Below are 23643 nucleotides of genomic sequence, written 5' to 3'. Positions count from 1 at the left end.
TAAAGTGTTGGAAAAGGTCGTAAGGGATAGGATTTACAATCATCTTGAAAAGAATAAATTGATTAGGGATAGTCAGCACGGTTTTGTGAAGGGTAGGTCGTGCCTCACAAACCTTATTGAGTTCTTTGAGAAGGTGACCAAACAGGTAGATGAGAGTAAACCGGTTGATGTGGTGTATATGGATTTCAGCAAGGGGTTCGATAAGGTTCCCCACAGTAGGCTATTGTAAAAAATGCGGAGGAATGGAATTGTGGGAGATGTAGCAGTTTGGTCAGAAATTGGCTTGCTGAAAGAAGACAGAGGGTGGTAGTTGATGAGAAATGTTCATCCTGGAGACCAGTTACTAGTGGTGTACCACAAGGGTCGGTGTTGGATCCACTGCTGTTTTTCATTTTTATAAATGACCTGGATGAGGGCATAGAAGGACGGGTTAGTAAATTTGCAGACGACACTAAGGTCGGTGGAGTTGTGGATAGTGACGAAGGATGCTATAGGTTGCAGAGAGACATAGATAAGCTGCAGAGCTGGGCTGAGAGGTGGCAAATGGAGTTTAATGCAGACAAATGTGCGGTGATGCACTTTGGTAGGAGTAACCGGAAGGCAAAGTACTGGGCTAATGGTAAGATTCTTAGTAGCGTAGATGAGCAGAGAGATCTCGGTGTCCATGTACACAGATCCTTGAAAGTTGCCACCCAGGTTGACAGGGCTGTTAAGAAGGCATACAGTGTTTTAGCTTTTATTAATAGAGGGATCGAGTTCCGGAACCAAGATGTTATGCTGCAGCTGTACAAAACTCTGGTGCGGCCGCACTTGGAGTATTGCGTACAGTTCTGGTCACTGCATTATAAGAAGGATGTAGAAGCTTTGGAAAGGGCGCAGAGAAGATTTATTAGGATGTTGCCTGTTATGGAGAGAAGGTCTTACGAGGAAAGGCTGAGGGACTTGAGGCTGTTTTCATTAGAAGAAGGTTGAGAGGTGACTTAATTGAAACATATAAAATAATCAGAGGGTTAGATAGGGTGGATAGGGAGAGCCTTTTTCTTAGGATAGTGACGGCAAGCACGAGGAAGCATAGCTTTAAATTGAGGGGTAAAAGATATAGGACAGATGTCAGAGGTAGTTTCTTTACGCAGAGTAGTAAGGAAATGGAACGCTTTGCCTGCAACGGTAGTAGATTCGCCAACTTTAGGTACATTTAAGTCGTTATTGGATGAGCATATGGACGTACATGGAATAGTGTAGGTTAGATTGGCTTGAGATCGGTATGACAGGTCGGCACATCGATGGCCGAAGGGCCTGTACTGTGCTGTAATGTTCTATGTTCTATATTAACACAAGTAGTTGTACACTGGGGTTGTTGGTTGGGTCATGTTCAAACATTTTGTCCCCCTTCTAGGTGACATCCTCAGCGCTGTCTAGCCTCCTTCGAAGCGTTGTTGTTCTGCTCCGTTCTGAACTTATATGGTTCAGTCTGTTACGGAGGGTAGTTCGGTTCCTGGTTTTGCTCTGTAGTGGGATGGTAACGGGGTTTATTTCAACATGTTTGTTTATGGTACCAGTGGTTGAAAACCAGGCTTCTAGGAATTCTTGTGCTTGTCTTTGTTTTGCTTGTCCTAGTATTGGTACGTTGTCCCAGTTAAACTGCTGTCCTTCTTTGTAAGAGTTGTACACCATACAGAACAAACATTTAGCTGGCACCCCAAACACCACCTTTAACATTCACTCCCTCCACCATCAACATACAGTGGCATCAATGTGCATCATTATAAAGTGCCTTGGACTAACATGTTACTTTGACAACAACTTCCATGTCAAAGATCTAGAAGGACACAGGTGGTCTGTTCATGGGAACACCATCACCCGCAAGTTTTCTTCCAAGTCACACAAGTATCGGACTTGGAACTATATGACTGTTCTGCCAGTGTCACTGTGTCAAAATCTGAGCACTCACTTCTTAACATCGTTTTAGGTAGAGGTACATCCCAATGGAATGCAACGATTAAAGGTGGCAGCTCAATGTTGCCTTCTCCAAGGCAATTAGGGATGGACAATAAATGCTGGCCTAGCCAGTGGATGCCCATATCCTTTGAACAAACAAAGAAAAGTAGTCCTTGATAGCACTATAAACGACACCTTTAGTCACTTTGCTGATGATTGGGAATAAATTGTTGAGCTCTTAACTGGCTAGATTGGATATTTTTTGCTTTTTGTAGACAGTATATCCTGAAATTTTCCAGATTGGTTGGTAAATGCCAGGGTTGCAATTATACCTGAACAATTTACTAACAATGTGGCCATTTCTGGAGAGCAGGTCTTCAGGATTGAAAGGTAAAACCCACCACTGCCCTACTGGACCATTGCGTTCCTCTCTCATTAAAAAGAGATGATTGGTGGTTTAAACTTGAAGGTTGTACGCCTCAAGTAAGAGGTGAGGCTGAGGAGGCAAGTGCTTCATGGTAATCTGAGCCGGTATGGGAAATTAACCCTGTACATGATGTTACTCTACATTACAAACCAGCCAGCTGAGCTGTTACAGCCAAGATATTATTGGAGATCATAAGTTTTGCTGTCTATTGCCCTATATGAAGAAATACCTAAGGGCAATAGACAGCAAAGCTTATGATCTCCAATAATATCTTGGCTGTAACAGCTCAGCTGGCACCTTCTGATTCTTCTTCTGTTTTGGTGGTCTTGAGCAAGAGTTTTCCCCTGAATTGGTAGGAATGCAGAGTTGGCCTCCCTGAATAAAAAAAATCAGAATTCTTACCAATTCAGGGAAACCTCTTGCTCAAGGCCACCAAAACAGAAGAAGAATCGTAAGGTGCCAACTATTTTCAGCATTTCTGACAAAGAGGGAAAGCAAAATGTGAGCATCCCACCCACCAAACATCACCTGCCAAGCTGTGGCTGAGTGTGCAGTCCCAACACTGGACTATTTTAGTCACTTCAGAGCCTAAGAAAGTCATTCCTGATCCTGTGTAACTGTAAGAGACAAGACAGAGCATTTGTCTGGGGACTTGTGGAGATGGCACAGATAGACCATCACTCTGGACTTCTGACTGAAGAGGTCTGTAAATATTTGCATTTTTTCTTTAATACTGAGGTGTTCAGCTGACCCATCGTTGAGAATGTGCTTTTGCAGCCACCTCCTCGGCTTAGTTGTCCATCACCATTCATGACTGCATGTTACAACACTGCTGAGTTTAGATCTAATCTGATGAAAGAAGGTTGACTTAATTGAGAATCAGATGCTAAAGCAGACAACAGTCATAGAGACACATGTTTTTCAGGCTTGTGTGGACATCGGTGAGCAGGCATCTGTAATCTCACCCATCTCTACAAACCTCTGCTGCACTGTTCTAATTCTGGTTTATTTGCATATTCCCAATTTTAATTGTTTCATCATTGGTCATCATGCATTCGTTTCGCAAGACCCAACCTAAACCTTTAAATACTGTTTAAAGCCCCCTCTGTTTGACCAAGTTTTTAGCAACCTGCTCTACTATCACACTATGAGGCAAAGTTTTTAGTTTGATAAAGCTCCACTCCAGTGCACTGGGATGCGTTTCCACATTAAAGGCAGTTTCTAAATTTATGTAGTTGTTGCTGTACTTAACTTTGAAGTCATGACAACTCAAATCACACCTCAAATCAACAATTATACCTAAAACACAACATCGTGTAACTAGGAAGCAATACAGTAATTTAGCACAAGATACCACAAAACATGATAGTTGTGTCATATGAACCAAAGGAGGGGTTATATTTGATCCCAACTATGTATCATACCTTGCAAGTGTTACGTTCAATTTCCCGCTGCCTTTTTTCTTGTTCTTCTGTTTCTTTCTCCTTCTGGACTAGATGCTTGATGTGCTCAGGAAATTCATGGACCTCCAAGAACTCTATCAATGAACAAAAATTAGCCGCTATACTTCCAAAGGAAAACAGAAAGATAAATATTTTAATTCATGGTTTACATTCTGGATCACTAATGCACGAAAAATTTAAGAATTTAAATCAAGTTAATGATTGCTCACAAAAAAAAATGCAGTGTGGAAGAATGGGAAGATATTGGGGCCTAAAGGTACGTAACTAGAGGGATAAAGCACAAATCCCAAGAGATGATAATGGACCTGGCAAACATATACACAAAAAAATAGAAAAACCTGCATTTGTATAATGCTTTTCATAATCTTGGGAAACCCCAAAGTGCCTTACAGTCAACAAAATATTTCTGATGCGTAGTCAATGCTGCAAAGTAGGAAAGACCGCAGCCAATTTGTGAACACGAAGCTTTTTTTAAAAGAACGATTTGAGTCATTTGGTTGACTTGATCATTGTCTGGATCAGTCTCAAATTGCTTGATTTTGTTCATGTGAAGCACTGTAGAATATTTTCCGTTGTTAAATGGGCTATACCAATGCAAGTTATTGACATTATATACGAATTATCATCTATAATTCTAACCCCAACTTTCAAACGTTTTCCCTCTATGACCCCATTTCAAGACCTGGATACTGTTAACACCCCTCAGACTACTGCTAGCGTGGGAGTAGAGTTGTAACATTTGGTCAGAGTCCGCCACTCCAACTGTGGTCTCAAAAGGTCACAACTTCAAAATTTCAGTTCAGTGCTTGGGAGGCACCACCTTAGAGGTGGTGCTGGCATAGCAAAGTAAATTTGTATCCAGCTTAAATAGAGTTAAGAGAGAATACTAAGTTTGAGAAAGACCCTACACTGACAACAAGCAAAACGAACGTCATCTACAAAATACCTTGCAAGAACGATGACAAACAGGCAGAAAGCTGGCCACCAGGATACATGAACATCAACTAGCCACAAAGTGACATGACCCACTATCACTCATATCCTTACGTACAGATGAGGAAGGACACCAATTTGATTGGGACAACACATCCATCCTAGGACAAGCCAAACAGAGACCCGCACGAGAATTCCTAGAAGCATGGCATTCCAACCAGAACTCCATCAACAAACACATTGATTTGGAGCCCATCTACCACCCTCTGAGAAAAAGAACAGGAAATGACATCACCAACCCAAGGAAACCTAAACAGATAAACAGAAAGCGGGACATAACACCAGCGCTTCACCGGAGGCTCACTGATGATGTTACCTAGAATGGTGACGAAACGTCTGAAAACTAACCTTCCAGCTCAGCGAGCAAACTCACATCCAGAACCTCAACCTGAGCTACAAATCTTCTCAAAACTCGATAGCTTCATATGATGAGACTGTATAAAGTACAGACTAGTCACACAGTGTAGGTCCTCAAAAGAATGGATAAACTGAACTCTGCTCATTCTATAAACAGGAGATAGATGCAAAACAAGAAGAAAAGCATAAAGCCGAGATGTAACTTCTTTATGCAGAGGTGGTGAATACACTGAATGGACTCTCCAGAGTGTCAATAGCATGTTGGGAGTTGGTGGGGGGTGGGGGGATCTTTTCTGATTCTGTCCTTTCCAAAGTTTAAATCTCAGTGATAATTTATAACTGAATCAAGTCACGGAGATACCCAAAATCAATTCATAGTATCCTTCCTAACTATGGCTCAGCATGAATTATACAACAGAGCATCTTTGGAGTTCATTCTTGCATCTTTCATCTCGATTCCAATCTGCATGAGCTTTGTAGTTCAAATTTTAAAAAAAGGCAGAAGTGAAAATCAACTTTCATATTATAAATTTCAAAACCTCAACAAGGATTTCAAGCTCCAGGTTTGGCTACTATTTATGTCAATGGTTTGCACTGATCAACATTTACACATGTGGCAAGTTAAAAAGACTTTCATTTATACAGTGCCTTTCCAGACTGCAGCAGCCTAAAATACTTTAAATGAAGTAATTACAGTATTGTAAAATAATATGACTGCCAATTTATAAACAGCAAGCTCCAAAAAACAGTACAGATCATGAATAGATCATTTGATTAGTGATGTTAATTGAGGAATAAATGTTGGTCAGGCTATCTATAGAACTCCCCTGCTCTTCACCAAACGGTGACATTAAATCTTTGATGTCCACCTAACAAAGGCAGATTGGGCCATGAAAATATAACAGTATAGCATAGGAGCAGGCCTTTCAGCCAACCATGTCAGTGCTGGCGATGATGCCATTCTAAACTAATCCCATCTGCCTGTACATGGGCCATATCTCTCTATTCTCTGCCTGCTCATGTGTCTGCCTAAATGCCTCTTAAACATTGTGATCATACCTGTTTCAACCACCTCCCCTGGCAGCATGTTATAGGCACCTACCACCCTCTGTGTAAAATAAAACTTTCCTCACACATCTCCTTTAAACTCTTCCCCTCTCACCTTAAACATATGTCCTCTAGTATTTGACATTTCCACCCTGGGAACAAGATTCCAAATATCCACCCTAGCCAAGCCTCTCAAAAATTTATATTCTTTTACCATGTCACCCTTCAGTCTCTGATCTTCTGGCAAAAACAATCTAAGTTTGTCCAACTTCTCATTGTTAAATCTCCAAACTAGGCAACATCCTGGTAAAACTATTCTGCACCATCTCCAAAGCCTCCACATCCTTCCGGTAGCGTGGTGACCAGAACAACATGCAATATCTCAAATATAGCCTGGCTTAAGCTTTATATTACTGCAACATGACTTGTTAACTTTTATACTCATTGCCCCCACCAATGAAGGCAAGAGATACCTTTTTCACATCCTTGTCCACTACTGCTGCCACTTTTAGGGAGCTATAGACCTGTACCCCAAGATTTCTCCATGTATCAACGCTCCTATATATTTTGCTCTTGCATTTAACCTTCCAAAATGCATCATCTCGCAGTTGCCTGGATTAAACTCAATCTGCCAGTTCTTTGGCCCAACTTTCCAACTGATCTCTATCCTTTGACAGCCTTCCTCACTAACCATAATTACATCAATTTCTACTTCATCTGCAGACTTGTAATTCAGACCACTTACATTTTCATCCAAGTCATTTATAGATATTACAACCAACAGGGATCCCAGCATTGATCCTTGCGGAAACACCACTGGTCCCAGACGTCCAGTCAGAAAACTACCCCTCCACAACTACCCTCTGTCTTCTGTGACCAAGCCAATTTCAATCAAACTTATCAACTCACCATGGATCCTAAGTTACAACTATCTGGACCAGCCTGCCAGTGTGAAATGCTTCAATAAAGTCCATTTAGATAATATCCGCTGCCTTACCCTCATCAACCATCTTTGTCACTTCCCCAGAAAACTCAAATCAATGTGAGAGATAGGTGGTTTTTAATAAAGCCATGCTTTGCTTAATAGGTCCATTCTTCCCCAAATGCAAGAAATTTCATTCTTCTCCAAGAATCTTCTCAAAAAGATTCCAAACTCACCAGCCTATCGTTTCCCACAATTATCCCTGTTGTTGCCCATCTTAAACAAGGGAACAGTATTACCCATTCTCTGGTCTCCTGGGACCTTCTCCTATGGCTAAAGAAAATGCAAAGATCTCTGGCAACACCCCAGCAATCTCCTCCCTTGACTTGGTCAGTATCCTGGGATAGATCCCTTCAGGAGATGGAGTTCTGTCTGTCACAATGCTTTTCAAGACATTCAACATCCCCTCCTCGTTAAACAGTGACATGCCTTAGAATTTCAACATAGCTCTCTCTCTAATTTTACCATTATCCACGTTTTTCTCTTTGGTAAATACTGATGCAAAGTACTCATTAAGGATCTCATCTGGCTCCATGTATAAATTCCTTCCTTTCTCCTTGGTTGGACTACTCTTTCCCTAGCTACCTTCTTGTTCCTAATGTACATATAAAATGCCTTGGCATTCTCTAATTCTACTTGCCAAGAATTATTTCATGGTTCCTGGTTCCCTGTTTTATGTTCTTTTCTGCTCCTATTATATTCCTCAAGGACATTTTCTAGTTTCAGTTGCCTAAACCTTATAATCTTGTCATCCAGGGTTCCCAAATCTCGCCATCATCCTCACAGGAACATGTTCGTTCCTCATATCTGATCAACCGGCCTTTAAAAGATTCGCAAATGCCTGATGTGGATTCCCCAAATCTAATTTTTAAGAGTTCCTATCTAAAAGTGTTGTAATTAGTTTTCCCCCAATTTATCACTTTCACCTGATGACCAGATTTATCCTTAAGGATAACTATCTTAAAATTTACGGAATTATGATGATCGTTCACAAAATGGTGCCCCACTGAACTTTGATAATATGGTTAAACTCATTCCCCAATTCAAGGTCTACTGCAGCCTTTTTCCTAGATGAACTACCAATACATTATTTCAAGAAAACTTCGTGGATGCACCTAATAAATTCTACCTATCCAAACTCCTGGCACTAAGGGAGTCTCACTCAATAATGGGAGAAATTTAAATCACCCACTATAACATTTCATCTGAAAGAGACCAATTTATGAATATTTCAGGCATTTATCAATGCCAGGGAGTTATGACATCACACAACATAAGTGCCTATTCATAAAGGTTGTCTACTGAATGGAATGATGGAAGTACCACAGGATCTTGCCTGATTAAGAATGCCCAAATGTTGCTGGTTGTCCGCAGGCAGGTAGCACAACTTTTGCACAAGTTAATGTACGATCATGTCAAATTATTAAGGAATGAAGTTGTTGACTTGCTCACCGAGGTGGCTTGTTTTTGTTGACGTTTCATTACCATGCTAGGTAACATCAATAATGGAGCCTCCGATGAAATGATGTTATTCTACACCACTTGGATTTTATACATTCTGGTCCATTATGGTGAGAACTGTCTTTTCCTGTTCTGATCTGTTTGTATTTGTATATGGGGTCCAATTCTATGTGGTTGTTGAAGTACGGTTGGAGAACTGTGCCTCCAGGAATTCCTGTGCGTGTCTATGTTTCGCTTAAGCTACTATGGTTACTTTGTCCCAGTTAAATTGATGGCCTTCATTGTCCGAGTGTACTGATATTAATGAGATTTTGTTGTGCCATTTTGCTGCTGGTTGACGCTCATGTATTCTGAGGGCCAATTTCCTTCCTGTCTGTCCGATATAATGTTTGTGGGCAGTCACTGCATAGCATTTTGTAAACTACATTGGTTCTGCATGTTGCGGGAATGGGGCCTTTACTCCTTCTGAGTATTTGTCATAAGAGTGGCCGTGGGCTTGTGGGCCACCATGATTTCTAGTGGTCTTGGGAGTCTTGCTGTCAGTTCCAGTACATTTTTGATGAAGGGAGTGTGACCTAACATACTGGCCACACTGCCATGCATCAAGAAGATATTGAAGCTGACAAAAAGATTCCCAAGACCACTAGGAATCATGGTGACCCACAAGCTCGAAACCACTCTATGACAAATACTCAGAAGGAGTAAAGACCCCATTCCCACAACATGCAGAACCAATGCGGTTTACAAAATACCATGCAATGACTGCCATAAACATTACATTGGACAGACAGGAAGGAAACTAGCCATCAGGAGACATGAACATCAACCAGCAGCAAAACGGCATGACGAACTCTCCTTCATATCGGTTCAGACAATGAAGGCCATCAATTTAACTGGGACAAAGCAATCATAGTGGCCCAAGCCAAACACAGACACACAAGGGAATTTCTAGGGGCATGGCTCTCCAGTCATACTTCAATCAACAACCACATAGAATTGGACCCCATATACAAACCCATGCAGATCAAAAACAGACAATACTCACCATAATGGACGGGACAGTATAAATTTCGAGTAGAATAACAATGTTTCATTAGAGGCTCCACAGATGATGTTACCTAGCATGGTGACAAAACGTCTGAACAAAAAAAAGCCAGCACGGTGAGCAAGTCAACCACCTCATCCACAACCAGAGCTACGAATCTTTGCCAAATTTTAAATTATTAAGGAATGTTTGTCTTCCTCTTGCAAAGCAAAACAACACTGATGCTGTAATAAAAAAAAACTTACAAACATACCCAAAAGTACTCACTTGCATTTCTTGTAGATTCTTTTTGTCTGTAAATTAACATATATGCGTTGGTGGAGCTGGCAAGGGGAAAAAAGTCAGTTAACTACATGAATTCAAAATCTCGGTTTTACTCATATCTACGTATTTGCCATTTTAGTATTTCAGACTTCCATACCAAAATTAACACATACACAAGCCATTTATGATGTCAAGCCATTGAGACATATACACTGTCATGGCAAAATGAACTTCCAATTACAGCACAGAGAAAGGATAAAATTAAAACAAAAACAAAAAGAAATGCAGATGCTGGAGAACTGAAATAAGAACAAATTACTGGAGAAAGTTAGCAATTCTGGCAGCATCTGTTGGAAGCAAGCAAATGCTAACACAGAGTCCAGTGACTCATCAGAACAGATAAATTAAAACAATACGTTCACAGAAATAAAGCTACTGGAGCTGAATGACTGGCACTGTAACACGTCTTTTTAATGGATTACCATATATAAGGAACTCTGCTCTATTTATATTAGCTGTAATTAACAGTTCAGATCTCAGATCTAACAGGGTCCAAAATTATGAAGGGCTTTGATCAAATATGTCAGGAGGAACAATTTCATCCATTAGATTTTATTAGAAGATGCAAGGCAGTCAATTGAAAGAAAGAACAAATGAATTTTTCTCTTAAGCACAGAACCCTGATTTGAAATAACAGTGGAAGTAGAATTCATAATTACTCTATAAAGAAAAAGAGGTAAGTATTTGAAAAGGAAATATTTGAAAGGATATCAGGAAAGGACACAATTATAGGACTAAGTGTATAGCTCCTTTAAGCCAAACAATATTTTGTGATACTTTTTCAAATGAAACTTTAATCAGGGGTGACAGCCCCTAATGAGGCACTGTAACAAAAGCAAATCAAAATGGCTAAGAGAAACTTATAAAAGAAAAAAAAGTTATCCAGGGTAATGACACATTCCAGCTCCTGCTGCATGCACCGTTCTCTAAAAACCTCTACTGCTCCAGTGGACACCATATGCTCCTTCGCAAAGAACATCCAAATGCAGATGTAACCACAAAATATGGGTAGATAGTCAGGCACAATGACCCACTCCATGGCCTGCTGCATGGACCTATTAAATGACCACTTTAGCCACGTGCAGGAGCAGGTGCACAAGGAGAACTTCTGCTCCTTCCATTTCACCCCACATGTTGCAAAGTTAACACAAGCCTACATCATGCAGAGAAAAATACACCAGTTCATTGTTGTTGCTGCCACACAGAACAGGTGTTAATACTGAGTCTATTACCAAACTATCAAACACTTTTTACTTATATTTTTCTTTTAAAAAAACAGCATTCACTTGCATTATTTACTTTGTCTTGCACAAAGTTAAAAAGTGAGGTCAATAAAATAGTTCCTCCACTCAATATTAACTGCATCAATTTATGATATTTTAAATGCAAAAACAAAAATTAATTATAGAAATTATCTATAAATCCAAGGATCTAAGCTGCTTTTAAAGACTCTTTTTAAAGAATACATTTAAATACATAAATTCCAGGTTTCTCAGTTACACCACCATTTAAAGTTGCCCCTTCTTAATCTTCTCCCCAATATATATCATTTCACACTTCAGCACTACACTTTCAGACATAGTCACGCTTGTGACCATTTCACAATGCAGGTCCTCCTAAAACTAAGACTCGAGTTACAATTTGGTCAGGCACCTTAAATATCTAAAGAGAAATTTAGACACCTCATTTTAACTAACAGAAGTTAGTTCAGTGCCAGATCCGAAAGATAGCTTGTCCAATGGTATAGTGCTCAGACAGTGCAGCACTGCCCTCTCAACAGCGCAACACTACATTCAGCCTGAATTCTGCTGCTGTGTACTTTAGATAGGCTAAAAAAAGTGTATATTTTGTTGTGGAAGCATTTGATTTAACTAACTTCTTTGGTTTAAATTGCATAGTGCCCATGTGAAAACAGACTGTGCTGTGAGATAAGCAATATCATAGCCCGACTAAAAAGGAGACCGTGACCCAAACCTGCAACTCGACTAGCAGAAGCAAAAATATCTAGTCCTATTTAATATACACGTGTATTGAAAGAAACTTGAGATGATCGATTTACAGATGAAGTGTTGGGCAATTCACTTTGCACTAAAAACAGTTGCAAAATGTCTTAAAGAAACGGAAAGATGCTGGAAACTGGGGAAGAACGGAGGCTTATGGATTTAAGTACAATACGAAAATCATTAAATGGTGGAAAGATTTAAAAATAAAAGCTACTGTAATACTAGCCTTCAGTTCAAGGGAATTTTGCACATTACAGAGGCTCAAGTTAGATGCCATGTGCAAGCAACACTGTCCATCTTCAGGTGTGGCACAGAGTGGCCTCAGAAATGAGCGAATGGAAGAGAGAGAAGATCCCTAAGTCACTGAACTGGAAGGTTAGTTTTCAGACGTTTCGTCACCATTCTAGGTATCATCAGTGAGCCTCCGACGAAGCGCTGGTGTTATGTCCTGCTTTCTATTTATCTGTTTAGGTTTCCTTGGGTTGGTGATGTCATGTACTGTTCTTTTTCTTAGGGGATGGTAGATTGGCTCCAAATCAAAGTGTTTGTTGATGGAGTTCCGGTTGGAATGCCATGCTTCTAGGAATTCTCATGCGGGTCTCTGTTTGGCTTGTCCTAGGATGGATGTGTTGTCCCAAACAAAGTGGTGTCCTTCCTCATCTGTACGTAAGGATATGAGTGATAGTGGGCCATATCGTTTTGTGGCTAGTTGATGTTCATGTATCCTGGTGGCTAGCTTTCTGCCCGTTTGTCCAATGTAGTGTTTGTCACAGTTCTTGCAAGGTATTTTGAGGAAGGACACCACTTTGATTGGGACAACACATCCATCCTAGGAACTCCATCAACAAACACATTAGCTCCAAATCAATCTACCACCCTCTGAGAAAAAGAACAGGAAATGACATCACCAACGCAGGAAATGACATCACCAACCCAAGGAAACCTAAACAGATAAATAGAAAGCGGGACATAACACCAGCGCTTCGTCGGGGGCTCACTGATGATGTTACCTAGAATGGTGACGAAACATCTGAAAACTAACCTTCCAGCTCAGCGAGCAAACTCACATCCAGAACCTCAACCTAAGCTACAAATCTTCTCAAAACTCGCTATCCCTAAGTCAGCTACAGCACTAGAAGGTTAAACTGTAGGGTCAAATATATGGGCTAGATTGCATTTGAATGTATGGTTTAAGATGGGTGAATGATTTCATAGCATAGATAGTGAGAAACTATTTCCTCAGAAAAAGAAGGAATTAAAAAAAAACCTCAGAATCAGAACCAGGCTGTTCATGTGTGTCAAGTACTTCTTCACAAAAGGAGACTGAAAGTATGGAACTCTTTTCCCAAAACAATGGTTACACTTAGATTTGATTAAAAATTTCAAATTATAGACATTGCTTTGTTATGTGAGGGCATTAAAGGTTACAGATCTAAGGTGGAGTTAAGACAGAGGCTCAATAGCCTCCTCCAGCTCCTAGGGTTACAGAAATGATTTTTTTTTGCTGAAACTCAAATGAATTAATATATATCAGTAGAAACCGACGACAGTGTCAAAGATCCCAGTGATTTACATTTAGAATGTGCCATGTGATTACCTGGCAAAAGCACTGGAATAATATCCTCTGGTTACTGTAGAGCCACCATACGTCTTCCTAATATCATCTTGAGTAATCTGAAAAAGAAACAGCTTTATTCTCACTTTCATTTCATAAGAAAAGCTTTTAAGATGGTACCAAAATTTTAAATCATAAAAGTAATTGAACAAGTCATACTTAATAGTCACACAGCAAATAATTCAATTCAGAAAGTGTTTTATTTGCAGAAGTATTTTCAAGGCAGACCAGGTCTAACATGGACCGGTTATAATGGAAATACAAGCTACAACTACACAACCTGCTGAATAAGCACTCTTAAATCCTGGGCAACAATATTGTTCCTCAATTATTCATTCCTTTGAGTATTTTCTGTGAACAAAAAACACAAAAAGACCTGAGAATAAATAAGCATTTAAAGTGATTTAATTGTCTGATTGATATACATCTGCTTTTTATATACCCATATTCGCACTTGAGAATTTTTAACTCGCTACTAACTGAAGTTGCTTTTATTCTTTTATTTGGTTTCTGGCTGCTGTCTTTTCTTTTCATTGTTTCTTTCTTTACTCACCACCCCAACACGTTTGATAATTTCTGCCCTGCTGAAATGGATGTCTGATCATCAATATGCCGTTTCTGTTAAATTTCTATTAGCTACGGGTTTCAAGCAATACTGTTATGGGTTTGACTATCATCACTGCACTCATACCAGTCCCCGATTCTGCCATCATGTGAAAGCTGTTTACTCTCTTATCATGAATATAGCGGAGGGAATGACATAGTAATATTGTCAGTGGACTAGCAATCCCACAGGCCACACTAATGCTCTGTGGTTTAAATCCCAATGTAGTAGATGGAAATTCAAATTAAAGATTCAATTAAACCTGGAACTGAAGCTAATCAATGGTGACCATAAAACCATTATCGATTGCTGTAAAAACCCATCTGGTTCACTAATGTTTTTAGGGAAGATAATCTACCATCCTTAATATGTGCCCTGTGCAATGTAATCTGTAAGCCTGATGAGTTTTCTTTCTCGCGCTATGATGTGTATTTTCTTGCTTACTATAATCTGCTTGCACTGCCCATAAACAAAGATTTTCACTGTACTTAGGTACTCATGATGATAAATCAATCCAGTCAAATATGTGTAACTCCAAGCTAATAGCTATGTTGTTGACTCTTAAATATGCCCTGAAATGGCCCTGCAAGATACTCAGTCGTACTTAACTGTTTTGAAGTCTAACAAAATGAGACCTCAGATCGGCCACCTGGCAATGACCTACATGCTGGAAACAACAATAGCAAACCCAGATCTGTCAACCCTTCAAGGCCCCCGTTTACCAACACCTGGGGGCTTGTATTAAAATGGAGAAACCCTTTCCAAAGGCCCATCAAGCAACAGCCCAAAATAGTCAAAGTTGTGGAATCAGAGCCTCACAAAAACTTCCCAGACACCATCACAATCCTGGGGATTGTCTTGTCTCACAGTAAGGACAGATTCAACAGAGATGGCAGCACTATGGTACAGAATTGGAAGACAGCAGCCCTGGGAAACTTCAGCATTCATTTCTGATTCAGTAAGTCTCATGGCTGAGTTCAAACAGGAGCAAGGAGACCTCTGGCTGATAGCTACCTACTTACCCAACTCACCCTCAGCTAATGAATAAGTAGTCCTGTGTTGAGCACCAGTTGAAAGAAGCACTCAGGATGGTAAAGGCACCAATACAGCTAATAATCTGCAATTACTCAGCATTGTGGAAAATTGTCTAAGAATGTCCTGTCCAAAAAGCAGCAAGACATATCCAATCCAGTGAATTACTGCCGTTTCAGTCTACTCCTAATCATAAAAGATGTTAACAACAGAATATCAAGCAATTGTTGCTCCTGTATAACCTGCTCTTTGATCCTCAGTTTGCATTTTGTCAATTCTACTCAGCTGTTAAGCTCATTACCACCTTAGTGAAACACAGACCAAAAAGATGAACTCCAGAGGAAAGTGTAGAAAGGCATTGAGGCAGAACTTGACCTAATATGGCATCAAATAGCCCAGTAAAACAGGAGTCAATGGTAATTGGGGGGGGGGGGGGGGGGGGGGGGGGGGGGCGCGGGGGGCGCAAAACTAGCCATTGGGTTGGAGTCATAACTACCAATATTGCTAAAAAGAGACAAATGTCAAATCCTGTCATCCTGCATGCATCATGACTCAGATGCAAGAAAACAAACTTGGGAAGGGAACAGTGATTTATGCAGAGAATAAAACCAAGAACTGAGGATGCTGGAAATCTGAAACAAGAACAGAAACTGCTCAAGGAAGTCAGCAGGTCTGGTAGCATTATGAAGAAAAGATGGAGTTAACGTTTTGAGTCCAGTGACCCTTTTTCAGAATTGAAGCTTTTTTCAGCATTACAAAAAGATAATGATTGATTGGACTTTGGCTGGCATGGGCTTGAAATAGGAACTGTTGATTGTCAAGCTCAGTGCATTGAAAAAAAACAAACTGTACAAGTAGAATCTGGTTAGTCAGTCTGTTCCTATGGTGACATACCATCACTGTGTTACAAATCAACTCCCTTCCCATAGCACTTTTGGTGTATCAATTCTACCCATGTACTGCAGTGGTTCACAAAGGCAGCTGCCCATCACTTACTCAAGGGCAGTTAGGTATAAGCAATACATGTTAGCCTAACCACTGGCAACCATAACTTGAACAAATAATGGAGCTTTTCCAAGGAGAACTAGCAGATAGGCAGATAAGAATGAAGGGAAGAAAATGGGAAACGTACATCAAACTGCCCTAGCTTCCAGTATATTCACATTTCCCTCTCTCTTTATCATTGAATCAAACAATATAGAATAAGGTCATTTAGACACTACTTTGACTGTAATAGTTATCTTTAATCCTGCTCGTTTACATTTGACTTGGTTCTGCAAATTCTCCTTTTCAAACACTTAATTCTCATTTGAAAACTTTGGTTTGGCCATAACTGATGTATTTAGGAAGGACATAAACACATTAGGAGGGTGCACAAAACAAAACTGCACTTGAATACAGCTAATCTATAATTTAAGGCTCTATCTAAAGCTGGAGGCTCAGGTTCGAGAGACAGACAGCTGACTAACCTCAAAAAAAATTTATCCACTGAACAAAATTTATAACTTTTTCTCATTAATTCATGGGATGCAGGCACTGTTGCTTGGGCCAACATTTATCTTCCATTTGTGGTTTCCTTTGAGAAGGTGATGGCGAGCTGCTTTTTGAACTACTTAAGTCCAGTTAGTTAAAGTCAATCCACAATGCTATTAGGGAGGAAGTTCCAGGATTTTGCATTCGGGGAAGGGTTCAGCTACTACAATGTAAATATATGATTAAAAAATTCACAATCACGTTTAGGAGGAATGTTCCAGTTATAAAAACAACTTGAAATTAAACATGTAACGAGACACTTAAATATTTACATACCCTGCTAACATGCTGGTCATTAAAACTGTACCACTGTCCATCACTGAATGATTTAATACAGGCATAGTAATGTCCACCAGCAGCACTCCCCGAGTGAACCATAACCGAGAAGAGCTCATAAATCCAGGCACCCTGAGGAAGTACAAATCATTAACAAACAAACTGAGCAAAGGAGAAGAAAATAAGTAAACATTTTTTAATTTAGATCACATATTTAACACACAAAATAGCCTAATATGCTTCACATGAACAATGCCTATAAAAAAATCTCTCAAATGAGCAGGACACGGTTGCCCAAAAAGTGATCAACAACTTGGTCAAAAAGATAAAATTTAACAAGCAATTTAAATAAGGAAATGGTAATTCCAAAGCCTAAGCACGTGAAGGCACGCCCAAATATGGTGCAATTAAAATCAGGGATGAGGAAGAGTATAAAGCAATGGTAAGACTATTGGTTGGAGGGGGTTACAAAGACTTAGGTAGTACAACAGATGACTTACATTCCCACTACATTTCTTTTCTTCTGCACGGAACTCTGAGGTCACTGCGTAGCAGCGACTTCCAAAGCTAGAAGTCAATACTTCGGCATGCCAATGGGTACGTGCGGACCCACAGCATAAATGGAACATTGCAGATGATTGGTTAGAATATAAAGAATGACGGACTAAAAGGTTAATCGGGAAAAGAAATCAGAATATGAGACAAAGCTAGTTGAGACAATGGATTACATTACATAATCACTGGTCCTCAAAAGAATGAAACCGGGGAGTTGATAGTCGGTTAGATGGCAATGGAAATTAAATGAACAATGATTAGGACAGTATCTTCATGAGAGCATACAAAAATCTTTTCAGCAGTATTGATACTTCAGGAATTGGAAAGAAGAAGAAAGGAACTTGATGAAATTATGATCATCAGGTAAAAGATACTGAGCAAACAATGAGGCAAAGGGCTGACAAGTTTCCAAATCCAATGGACAGCACTCCAGGATTTTAAAAGAAGTGGCTAATGAGGTAACTTATGCATTGGGGTTAATTTTCCAATTCTGTTAGATGTTGGAAAGAATTCCATCAGAGTGCAAGTAACGAGTTTTCAATAAGGTATGGAGCTAGGAGATAGGAAACAGGAAACGGAAGGCCATACAGCTTGACATCTATCATGCTGAAGGGGTCAGCATCAGTCTTTTGAGGAGGTTAAGAATTGTGCCTATGAAAACACAACACATGAGGAAGAGTCAACATTTCTATGCAGGGGAGATTATGTTTACCCAATTTATTGGCCTCTGTTGGAAAAAATGACATGCACTGTTCCCACTGAAAAGTGGGAGCCTGCTGACGTACTGTGTTTGGGATTTCAAGAATGCATTTAACAACGTTCCACAAAGATGTGGAAGAACAGTCAATGGACTTGAAACATTAACTCTTTTTTTCTTTGCAAGATGCTGCCAGATCTGCTGGGTTTCTGTAGCAATTTCTGTTTTGGTTCCACATAAAGATTATTGCAAAAAACAGAAACACATGGTATAGGAAGTAGCATACTCTTAATGATGGAAGATTAGCTTACTGGCAAGCCTGTAAGCATAAATGGACTTATTTCACATTGCAGGCATGTGAAAAAGGAGGTTCCCCAGGTGTCTGGGCTGGGGTCTCAGTTTTTTTGAAATTCACTGAATGATGGAATGAGGGGAGTTAAGGCATAGGAGCTAAATTTGCAGATGACACAAAGACTAGCAGAAAAGTATGATGTAAAGAGGAGATTGCAAATAATAAGCCAAGTGTGTAAGCTTAAATGGGCAGATGGTGCAAACGTGGGGAAACTTGAAATTGCTCACTCCGGCAGGAGTTATAAAAGAGCAAAGTATTACATAAATGGAGAATGACTGCAGAATTCCAAGGTGCAGAGGCATCTAAATGTTCCAGTGCATGAGTCACAAAAGTATTTACGCAGTACAGCAAGCAATAAAAAAGGCTAATGAAATGCTGTCCATTATTACAAGACAAAATGGAACATACAAGATGTTGTGACTCAGGATGCTATGTATTGGTACAACCATTTGTATGCAGTTTTGGTCTCCTTATTGAAAGGAGGATACAAATGCACGGAAGGCACAGGAAGTTCACAAAATTGATAGGGGGACTGAGAGTATATCAGAGTTCCTGAACAGTTTTGCCAAGATAATGTTTCCTTTTGAGCTAGAGTCCAGAACTAGGGGCACTGTTTAGAAATCAGTTGTCACCCTTTTAGGGCAGAGATAAGAAGTTTCTTGTTCCCTGTTTGGGGTTGTGTGACTTTGGAACTCGCTGCCTCAGAAGATGGAGTAGGTGGGATAATTGAGGATTTTTTTAAAAGCTGGAGATGGGCTGTGCCAAAATGCCCAAGAACATAATTCAGCAGAAATTAGTCTATTAATCAAGTGGGTTGTTTGTGCTGGCAAAGATCCTGCTTGACGAAGGGTGGTGCAGGAATGTTTAGTTTAAAAAAAGCCGTGGACAAGAGTAGAACGTGACTTTTGTTTTAATCTTCTGTATAAAAATTAGAAAGACCCAAACTTCACTCCTATCAAAGTCAAGCCCATAGCAACATGTACCTTTTCATTCCCTGCCTTTAAGGATTTTTCACCTCCACTGTTATTGTCCAGGCATATTCCTTCATCCACAACATCATCATTTGAGAAGTCATTGCTCATCTGGTCACTGTGGCAACTTCCTTCATTCTCAGCACCACTGTCTGTGCAGCTCTCAGTCTGAGGAGATTTCTGTGGAAAGAGAATTTCTTGGATAGGTTAAGCAGAATTCATCTGCTGACTTCCTCTGCCTCCCCAAACCACTCCCTACATTTCACCACTGGTAGCTATGCCTTCAATCATCAAGTCATGCACCACAGTTTCTTCCTTTGAACCCCTCTCTTCTCTGTTAGGGCTTATTCTGAAAACCCATCTTTTGGTCACCTCTCTTCTAATATGTTATTTTTTGATTTAGTACTCATTTTTAAATGATAACTCTTCCAAGAAGTACCTTATGATGTTTTACTGCATTTATATATGTGCATAAATGCAAGTTATTAATACTGGAAATGTCATTAAATTGTGTGGATTGTGCAGGATCAAAATATATTTTTGTAAGTTTCAGCAAAAATATACCGCATTAGTACATTGGTTAATGTGTAGAATTCCACACTTGATCGATCAAGACCAATTGTGTACTATTCCAGAAAGTATCCTCCTGTTGGTCCACATGCTCCCTATCCTAATTTAGTACAGGGTCAGAGAGCAGGCAATTGTGTTGAGCTTTGTCAGCTCTACTAGTTGAGACTGTTGCTGCATAGGTAGATCAGAGATAATAAGGGCACCTCAAAATGGAGGTAACTTCAGAGACATGGATTAAATTCAAAGAAATTAAATTAAATAACTATAACAGGTGAAGTCATTAAGATCCCCAGAAAAGAGGGGAAATACCTCTAGTTGAATAGAGTAAATGGGATTTAGAGCAGTTAGGTGGTTAATTTTAACCAAAGCAGATTCTATAGGCCGAAGGACCTTTTGCCATGATGCAGAACTCTAACAATTTTGGCTATAGATGGGGCCTTTAAAGCCCATTGCCCTGTCAATGGGACAACAAATTTCCAGGTCAAACTGCCAGGCTGTCTCCATTGAGGTACCAACTTCATATGTGGCTGCAGCTTGGATTGTTCTATCATCAACAAATGGCAGGAGGCTGTAAAGGTTCTTGTAACTGGGTTTTAGACATCGTAGCTGGTTGCTGGGAGCAGCCAGCCATTTCTATTCCCAGACCCCTCAAAAACATTTGTCAGTGGCTGGAATACATGATGGAGCTTTTTCCACATGACTCCCTCCGATATTTCCTCATCCCCAGGTCAGGAGCTGCCATGATAGTGCTGGGAAATTCAACCGACTAACTCTCATTTTTCCTTCTTGCATATTGTCTGACCAGCCTCTGCCGTATTTTGCTTTTGCGACGATGGTGGGCAAGTCCATGACTCATTATTCTTCATCTTAAGACTTGGAATGAGTCAGAAAATAGAATATTTCCTGAGGTCAAGCAAATCTTAATGACTGGTGGCAGAAGGTCCATTCAGTTGGATAGACAGCACGCTCACGATGCAGAGTGACGCCAACAGAGTGGGTTCAATTCCTGCACCAACTCTGGTTAGTTCTGAAGTTCTGCTTTCTCAACCTTGGCCCTTTGCCCCAGGCATTGTGCCCCTCAGGTTAAACTACCAGCAGTCATTTGTCTCTAATTAATGACTGGTCCTATAGTCCTGAGTCTAGAGCGACTGTTCAGACATACTCCACAACAAGTCCTCTTCCACCACTTTTTATGTCACTCTATCCTTCTATTCCTCCCTCCCGTGTATTTATCTAGTTTCTTTTCAAATAATCCATGCAACGCACCACAACTATTCCTTCTAAAACCAAGTTCCATATTCTTACCATTGACTGGGTAAGGAGGTCATTCAACACATAGCATAGTATTCAGAAAAAGATTTATTAAGTCATCCCAAAGTTTTGTTAAAAGTTGAAAAGTGCTTTTACAAAGTTTTAATGAACCAAATTATTCATAATTATCCTGGCTTCTTCTAGATACAAAACCATCTAAGGGGATTTCTTCAAAATAAAACAAAATGCATAAATTATGGAATGGAGATATTATTTTACATAAATGCTCTTCCTTATTTGTAAATTTCAAGTTATTCAATCACCATAATTTAACAGATTATCTGGTGATTATCACTGCTGTTAGTGCAGTCTTGCTCTGCATACTTAGGCATCTATATTTCCAACCTTACAATAATAACTACACTTAAAAGTGGTTCATTATAAAGTTACAAAATGCCTTAGAATATCCACAGGTCTTGAAAGCAACTACAGAAAAGCCAGTTTGTTCCACCTTTAGTATCTTTATTTTATGCTCTTTGTTCTATCCCAGTTATAGCTCCTGCAGTCAGCATCACAGTGTCATTGTGAAGGATCAGACCTTTGAAACTGTTGGGCTGTGTCTAATATCTGGGCCCTCAGCATTATTGCACATACCTCCTCTTCCACGTCTATGAAAGGACTCATGTCGAGCTCAGCTGGAAAGGTCATTCGGTCATTCAGCTTAATCCTGTGCATTGTGGTATAGTCAAAGTCAAAGCGCTTCAGTTGCAGTGTCAGTAAGTACGGGAAGTGTAGAAACTTTAACCCCTGTAGAAAGAGATTTCAAGTCACCTACGATTCAATTTGCTTTAAAATCACACTGGCCAGTATTCATCACAGAAACCATTTACCTTGCGTGCATCACATTTTTTCTTGCAGCGTTCACAGAAATACTGATTGGGGCCGTCCAAAGTTTCAGGCTGAACAAATGCTTGCAACGCCTCTTCCTAGTGTGAGACCATCAAAAAGAAAAATAAATATAGACAACACCGTGGGAGTTCCACAGTTTCAAAACTTCTTGGACATTCTTCAAACAATGAATGAAATATACGCAACAAAGGAAATTAAGTTCTACTCATGCGGACAGCTACTCTCTATTATGTAGGTTAAAGAGTGGGAGTCTCACGTTTCGGTTTATTGGAGGGCCAAATCTAGGTGAGATGCAAGTAGGTGCTTCTTCTCCTACAGAATAGAAAATCTCAAAACAGGATGCCAGCTCATGCGGTGAATTCTCTCGCCTGAGGAGGGTTAGGGTTTGAATTAGGATTGGGCACGTCTAAATTGGATGTACATTTCCACTTTACAAGAGGGAGATACAGCTGGGAATTCTGGGGCAGTGATATTCTGGACTAGTTTGATCACTCAAGGGAATCAAAAAAAAATTGGCCAAGATCTTCATCCGGTTTTCACATCTTCAACAAGATTAACTGGTCTCGGGCAGTGTGGGGAACATATAAAATGTGATGTACATGGTATCACAGCAGTGCGGAAAATGCTGCTAACAGCAAAGGATCTTTTCCTCAGTCATTGTTCACATGTTAATACTGACCAACCTACATAAGTAGACATTCATAGTAATACATACCTAATCAAATCACCCATGGCTCTCCTCATATTTGATTCTTGGTGAGATCCCTAGCAGAATCTATCTCAGCTTAGTTTACATGATGTAATAACTACACAGTTACGGCTAGACTTAAAATACTCTAACACAATCCTGACCAATATACCATGCCCTACTCCTCATAGATTTAGGTAATCCAAATCGTTGCTCTCCACATCTCAACACAAACCATGTCTCCCAATCATGAATCATCCATCATTCCTGACCTCAATGAATTACAGCAGATTCCAGATAAGCCTTGTTTCAATTTAAAATTCTCATCCATAATTTGAAATACCTTCACAATACTACTTAATCTGTCACCTGCTGATCTACAAAACTGCAAGATATCCGGCTTCCTGAACACTCCCAATTTTAACTGCATCATTATTGATGACCCTGTCATCAGCTGCCTTAGTCCTCAGCCCTAGAATTCCACTTCTAGCTCTCTCTAATCCTTTTGACACTCTCTCTTTGAAAACGTTTTTTGTCATCTGTCTTAGCC

At 39.9% G+C, this 23643-nt stretch overlaps 1 protein-coding gene across 4 annotated transcripts in view; it reads right to left on the bottom strand.

The window, feature by feature from the left end:
- usp47 (ubiquitin specific peptidase 47) overlaps window positions 1-23643 on the bottom strand; it is a 196946-nt gene that overhangs the window by 40913 nt on the left and 132390 nt on the right. For all 4 annotated transcript variants that reach the window (XM_059652083.1, XM_048545666.1, XM_048545668.1 and 1 more), the window contains 7 exons: window positions 22387-22482; window positions 22151-22303; window positions 19688-19855; window positions 17101-17232; window positions 13638-13714; window positions 9981-10036; window positions 3790-3902 (listed from right to left, as the gene is read on the bottom strand). In XM_059652083.1, the coding sequence (XP_059508066.1) occupies window positions 3790-3902; window positions 9981-10036; window positions 13638-13714; window positions 17101-17232; window positions 19688-19855; window positions 22151-22303; window positions 22387-22482 (795 nt within the window). The remainder of the gene's footprint in view (window positions 1-3789; window positions 3903-9980; window positions 10037-13637; window positions 13715-17100; window positions 17233-19687; window positions 19856-22150; window positions 22304-22386; window positions 22483-23643) is intronic.

This window comes from Stegostoma tigrinum, chromosome 17, assembly GCF_030684315.1.
Source record: "Stegostoma tigrinum isolate sSteTig4 chromosome 17, sSteTig4.hap1, whole genome shotgun sequence".
Classification (NCBI taxonomy): Eukaryota; Metazoa; Chordata; class Chondrichthyes; order Orectolobiformes; family Stegostomatidae; genus Stegostoma; species Stegostoma tigrinum.
The sequence above is the reverse complement of the archived record's forward strand: the minus strand, read 5'-3'. Positions and strand labels throughout refer to the sequence as shown.